Genomic DNA, 7190 nt, shown 5'->3' with positions numbered 1-7190 from the left:
TGAGCAGTATGGAGATACTTTGTGGATTCAATTTTGTGTTCTTGGACGTTAGTCTGGGGCGCCGTCTGCCATTAGGTGGGCTAGCCGCTCCCCCCGCCGATCTCCGCAAGAGATGTGAGGACTCTAAAACTTCACCAGGGCCTCCATCGGCATATGGGTGAGTAGATAATGGCTGAAATTTCATTTTTGGGTGCACTATCCCTTTAACTGTTCGTGGCATGCTTTTTAATTAACAATAATCTTTGGGCTTGGAGGAAGGGATCAAGTATTCTAGAATCAAAAGGCTCAAATCCAAGTAAAGTCAGAAGTCATTGGTGTTCAAGTCTTTTTTTTTTTTAAATTTGTCACTGAGTCATCAAATTTGTGACTCGAGTCTGAGTCATGTGACTGAAGTCCACATCTTTGCCTGGTACTGTAAGTAGAAAGTCTGTGTACTGTAAGTGACACACATCAGATGAATGCCAACAAATTCACAAATGAAATTAAAGTAAATCTCATAAAGATAAAGCAAACATGCAAAATGCAATTAACTGTGGAGCAGGTGCAAACAACTGAGATGTCAAGTACCGTTAAATTCAGAATTATTTCCTGCTCAAAATATATTTTGTCAGCCAAGTCCATTCAACCTACACAAAGGGGAATTTCCAAAATGTATTATCTGGTTGCCCCAGTGTACAATTTCTGTAATACAAAAAGAGGTCTTTGTTAGATAATTGGACAAGTGGAGGAAGCAAAAAAGAATAAATGGTCCCAACTGGTAGGAAATGTCGGCATGAATGTGTGAGTGTCTGAGATGAAAAACAGCAGCCTAGCAACAGACAAAAGCCATCATACAACTCCAGTCTGTGACTGAAATATCCCTAAAGGAATTTCTGGTCGATATGCCATGAAGTGGAGGGTTGTGCTGCTATGAATTAATGAGCCAGATTCCAGTTCCCCTCTTTTAATGTCCCATACAACAGAGATATGACTGTATAGGGAGCAGATGGCCGCTGCACAACACAATAGAGCAGTCAGAAACCAGACGTGGTTCCAGTGACTTAATTCCTGGAGTATCTTCATCAACATGCCCCTTGAAGAGTGGGCGGGTGATCCTTCATAAAGGTTCTTAGAGGAGTAGACAGCGCAGGGCGAGACCAGAGGTAACCCAGCTATTCATACTGAGAATTTTACACAAAGTACAATAACGCCAGGATATCAGTGTTGGCAGAGGAAGACATGCGACCACAACACAAGAAATGTCTCAAACTTCACCCCTCTCCGCTGATGCTTTGATCATCCGCGAACGTGCAGTGCCAAGATTTCCGACTGATCTTGGCCCGAGCAAAACATCAAATTAATCGTGCTCTGACCTCCCACAGACCTGATATTAGGGCACAAGTGCAAGCCTTTGAGGAAGGCTTAACAGCTATTCAGAGGATAAAAGCCCTGCTGCCCTCAGACTGTGAACAGCAGAGTATTATAACCTGAGCTCTGATAATTCATTTGACAATGACAAGGAAAATTCAAAAAATATGATCTGAATCAAAATAGTCTGAAGGAAGTTACTTAGCCTCAAAAATGTATTTTACAATTATTCTTGGTATTATCAAGCAAATTACAGCAATGCCGGGTGCTACGCAACATCCATCTAAATCTATGAAACATTCCTGTACTTAGCAGCTCACACAGTAATGACTTTAATCAGCAGTGTATTATATTGTCTTATTCCAGTGCCATCTTTTCACCTGTACCTCACAGTGTTTCTCAGAGACAAAGACATAGTAAGAGGCAATCACGGGCAAGGCTCGAGGCATGTGTTTGACCGATCAATGACACCCACTAAAGCAAACACAAAGGTAGTTTCTGGGCTACCAAAGGTATTACCCTTGGAGCAGCTACCTTCTGGGGGGCTAAGAACAAGACACTGAGACACCGCTTCCAACATAGGTAAAGAGTTAAAAAGATTCCTAAGGTTACATGAAAATCACAATCAGTGACAAGACTTAATCATGGAGGAACTCAGAGTCCACCAACAATGAGCTCTCACTCTAATTTTACCGAGCACCAAGGTTGTCAAAACTATCGATGCACCGATACGTTTCTGATACCACATTTCTATACCTTACTCTTTCATTTGGTTTTAAAGCACTGCATAGACTAGCACCTGGTTTCATCTCTGAACTACCCATCCCGTGTTTCATCTCCGTACCTTTCAGATTTGGTGACCAATCACTACTCTCCTTTCTATGCATCCAGTTAAAAACCAAAAGTGATCAAACATTTTCAGTTGTTGAACTGTGGAATAGTTTACCACAAACAATTAGATCCTTCATCTCCACATACTTTTAAAATCCTTTTAAAGACTCATCTCTTTTCCTTCATTATGATGACTTACCGGAGCAGGGTAAGAGAGTTAACAAAACAGAGGACCATACTCTGATTTGTATTTGCTTGTATTCTATTTTGCTGTTTTTGTGTTAGGATTTTATCAAGATATTGCATGCTTTATTCAATTTAATTTAATTTAATTCTCTTATTTATGCTGTTTTTATTTGATCATGCTTCTGTTTTATTAAATCTCTTTGTAAAGCACTTTGGTTAACATTTGTTGTTTTTAAATGTGCTTTTAAATAAACCTGACTAGACATGTTTCAAATGATACAGTCTCTGTTGATTTTGCATTTGATAGTATCGAAAGTACAGATAAAACAGCAGGAAAAAAAAATCAACTGATCCCCAACCTGTGGCTGTTAGGGCATTCACTCCAGCACCAAACCTGCAAAGAGACTGGAGGTGTGCGTTCTGTGCGTGACTGTGTGCAGGTTGTTAATTACACTTTTAAAAATTTCCTATTTTGTGTGCCAAGGACCTTTTTCTTTGTTGCCATGGCATCAAAAGAAGAGGTATCAAGTAGGTGCGGGATCCTCCAGGCACCTCACAATTTGAGTACGATTCAGATGGCAACGATTTGACTACACAACAATTATTAATGCATTACACTGCATGAAAATTTTTGAATTCCATAGATGATTTATTTTTCTCATTGTGTGAGTACTTTCTACTTTCAAAACATAGCATAGCATACTGTATTTGTTATGATCCACAATTAAATAAACAGATGAATTTATTTGCATACATTGTGTTTTTTGTCCAGGTCCCTTTCTGGCTTCAGAGAAGCTAAAATACTTTCAAACACTTGCTTTTAACCAAAGGTGTGCCAGTCAGAGTGCATCTAACTGCAGTTGCTCACGCTAACCCACTGTGGGATGTTTATGTTAGCGTAGTGCCCAGTGTTTGCATACTGTAATATTGCACCTGAAATCATATAAAAATTTGTTAAGTGTAACAAAAAATGGTCCGCAGCCATTTATTTTAAAAATCTAACTGCATGTATTAATTTATTTGAAAGCACCTTACAGTCTCCTGCCTGTATGAGAATAACAACATAAGGGGGACCGAATGCCACACTGTCTTTGCGCCTGTTAGATGTGGAAAAAGCCAAGACTCTGAGCAAACTGAGAGCAGGGTTTTTGAGGTGAGACAAACTGAGCTGAGTCATTTTCTTCACCACTGAGTTGGTTAGAGCTGCACTGTTGCTCCGCACCATTAATGCCAGTCTCTGGGTGATGGTGCAACAAGTATTCACAATAAACCATTGTTAACATTTGTAAATGTAATTATTTAGACATTAAATTAAAACACGCGCTTTACTGCTGCCTTTTGTGACACAGGAAGTCTATGCTGTAAACTGTCCGGGTGCTGCACTGCCCTCGTGGTTGCGTTCCGCCTCCATCATTCCGTTAACATCATGGTATTAACAAGCGTTTAGATAATGGCTCATTGCCATTTGTGAAATGATGCCGAATCGTCCACGTCCGCATCGTGATGCATTTATCGTTTGAGTATTTTCCCCACCCCTGTATCAAGTATAGCTTTTTTATACTAGTATTGTGTCAAAGTTTGGAACTCTAGGATAGCAGCAACCCTAACAAGGACCCTATGACAATAACCCAGGACTCATTTTTTCCATTCCCAGAAGGCATCTGAGGGAACATGACCATAAGCCTTCCCTATGTTTACAATACACAAAAAGAATGGGTGAAAATGTGCTTTTCACAAGACGCCAGTACATAGATGTCTTTCAACTGCTGTGACTGCTCAACTGGGACCAATTTACCTTGGAGGACCGTACACAGAACTGTTGCCCTGGAAAATAACTCCCAGGGAGGTAACTGGGCCATTGCTGATTCACGAATTTCTTTGACGGATGTAACTTGTAAGAATTTGTGTCATCTCAATTAGTATATCTTTGTGTTTTGACTGGGTCACATCTGTGAAAGAAGTGGAGAGAAGATTGGGTTGGAAAGTGAAAAGGATGGCTTTGTTCACGTTACCTTGCGTGCTGCATGAATGTCGAAGAAGGGTTTATTCCGGACACTGAAGGGCTCCTTGGTTTTGTCGATCTGTCCAGTCTTCATCTTTTCCATACGGGGAGAAATTATCTCCTTTTCTATGCATAAGAGCCGGATGTTGAAATCACACTGGCCAACAGGCTGCCCCTGACACACACAAAGAAAACGTGTTAATCAACTCATTCAGACACACATATTAAAGTTATGTTCACTCTTGGCAATACAGATGAAGAAAAATCATTGTTATTGTTATTAATACAATCAATAAACCACTAAATGTAGACAATACAGAATAGCCTTTATTTTAGAGAATGAGAATCAGAGTGACCTTCATTGTCATTATACTGAGGTACATGGAATTTCACATGGCTTATCTCGATGTGTGTAAAACTAGAATTACTGCCCCACAGTTGAACACCTGTGCCAACCAGACAAGTTGCAATTTATATCCATGTCTGCCCAGACTCATTTAATGTATGCAGTGAGGACTTTGAGTGAATTTAATAAAAGCTGTTAAGTGTATTTTTTGGCAGAATATGGATGTTTCACACTCATCTTCAACCCAGCTTTTTGTTGGAATCCTGATGATGAGCCATAGGACGAGTGCTGGAGATGAAATGACCGGTCATAGGAAACCAAAATTGGGAACTCTCAGTCCAGAAAAATGACTTATGAGATGAGGTAGAAAATACCCCAAACTATCTGGTTCCTGCTTCTCAAATAGGATTTGCTGGTTCTCTCTGTTCTCTTTTTATATTATCCTGAATATCCTCAGTTTTGATATGATGAGGTTTTGATAATACATTGGAATATGTCAAATTTAGGAACGTATGAGTGGCAATTTATTGACTGATGTCCCTTTTGATTATTCAATTAGTCAAGCAAAAAATCAACAGATGAATCAGTAGTGAAAATAATCATTACTTGCAGCCCTAACAAGAAATATAATGCCTCGGCACAAACAATAACATCCTCACAGCATCAATAAAACTCACTGTAAGTCTCTACAAGCAGCTCTTATTTATAGCTACACCACAGGCGAGCAGTATGCAGGTGCATACAGTAAGACAACAAGACCCTGACATCAGCTGAGCTCATGGGAATGTCAACACCAAAAGTACACAGTGCAGTGGAATCGTTTTTCCTTTGTCACTATGACAACAGCTTCCTCCCATCATTGGCCAGTCACACACGGTCGTTCTCCACAGATAGGCACCGGCGCCCTGAGCCATCACTGCCTCTCAGACAGACAGGGCCACCGAGGCAGAGCAAAGGTGTCTCCGAACCCATCTGGCAGACGACCGTGACTGCGGCAGCAAAAAATACAAGTTCCTGCTCCTGGTTATTAATAATGAAGCTTTGGTGGAAAATTAGCCAGCCAGATTACAAATTAAACCAGCATGACTCTTTAGTGTTAAATGGAGGCAGAGGAGTTGTGATGAAACCACCCTGGGTACAGCGCTGTCACCTGACGGTCACCAGCACATAGGCCCACTGCTCAAATAAAAAGTGATTAAAAAGGGTGACTCACTTTTATCAACACACAAGACAAATCCTAAAAGAAGAAGAAATATTGTTTTGAAAGGTTGCCAGATGGACATGGACTAAATGTATGACAACAAACTGACATTTAATATTTCTCACACATTAGCGCAGAGAGAAAACAGGAGCTCAAACTCAGCAACCAAGCTGCCACTTCTTTATTTGTCAAGAGACAGAAAAACATAATGAGAAGCAAACATTCTCTATGTCACCTGGTCACGATGAGCGGAAAAACATGTTGAAAAATGCCTTTCCTGCATCTCCAAATGCGTTTACACATTTCCAATGTATCTCCAAAATCATGTTTTCTTGATCTGTTTAAATAAGCTAAATTTTGCTCCTTTAAATAAAGACCCTAACAAAAAACATCATCAAAGGTATTTTACACAGTTAAGGATAGGATTTCAAAAAAACACATTGCATTTGCTTATGAGAAACAATATGGAAACATTTATGAAAAAAAGGCTCAAGCTCCTCAAGCTATAGGAGGCTTTGGAATTCCCCAGGGATCCATCTTAGGAACCTCATTTTTGTCTATGTAATAAATTTTGACTTTGTTTTTTTTTCTATACATAAATGTTGTCAGGTAATGATTAACAACAATTCCATTATATCATTTGCAACATCTTTTAACATGCGCCAGAGACAGTGACTTTACCAGTGTACTAATCCATTTCAATTCAAACAAGCTGCTGTGATATTGTCATAATAATGTTCTGCTCGAGCCACATATAGCTAAAAACTTGTCTGTGGTTTAAACGGCTCAAGTGAGCACCTCCAGATATAAAGAATTTTCAAGCTTCATCCCCAGGGCACTGATTCTCTAATTATGTTTGTCTTTTTATGACTATAAGTTGAATTTTGTGATGTTTTCTCTCGCAGGCCATTTCAATGACAGTGTTGCCCCACCAAGTGCAAATGCTCCAACAAAACAACTTCATATTTGACACTGTTTTGCAGGAGTACAGTTGCTGCATCCTGTTCTTAGTGCTGCCCAAGATGATTATGATTGGTTCAAATAAATAAAAACAAGCTAGAGCGTTTTTTTCCCTCTATAGCAGAAAGATAATCGAGGTGGCTAACTTTCTTTCATTTTTTTGTTTGTGTGTCCCTTTACATCATTCTGTTTCTTCTCTAAATTCAGAGTTTTTTGCAGGTCGCAGCGCAGGTGGGATTCTTAATGAGGTATTTTTCCCTTCAGCAGCAGTCGATTATTGGATCAGATCATTAGATCGATGGATGAGAGAAGCAGGA

At 39.7% G+C, this 7190-nt stretch overlaps 1 protein-coding gene across 1 annotated transcript in view; it reads right to left on the bottom strand.

Moving 5' to 3' along the window:
• Positions 1-7190, bottom strand: part of rngtt (RNA guanylyltransferase and 5'-phosphatase) — a 144865-nt gene that overhangs the window by 81112 nt on the left and 56563 nt on the right. The window contains exon 11 of the mRNA XM_050058235.1: positions 4377-4541. Coding sequence (XP_049914192.1) covers positions 4377-4541 — 165 coding nt within the window. The remainder of the gene's footprint in view (positions 1-4376; positions 4542-7190) is intronic.

The sequence above is a fragment of the Epinephelus moara genome, chromosome 12 (genome assembly GCF_006386435.1).
Source record: "Epinephelus moara isolate mb chromosome 12, YSFRI_EMoa_1.0, whole genome shotgun sequence".
Taxonomy (NCBI): Eukaryota; Metazoa; Chordata; class Actinopteri; order Perciformes; family Serranidae; genus Epinephelus; species Epinephelus moara.
The sequence above is the reverse complement of the archived record's forward strand: the minus strand, read 5'-3'. Positions and strand labels throughout refer to the sequence as shown.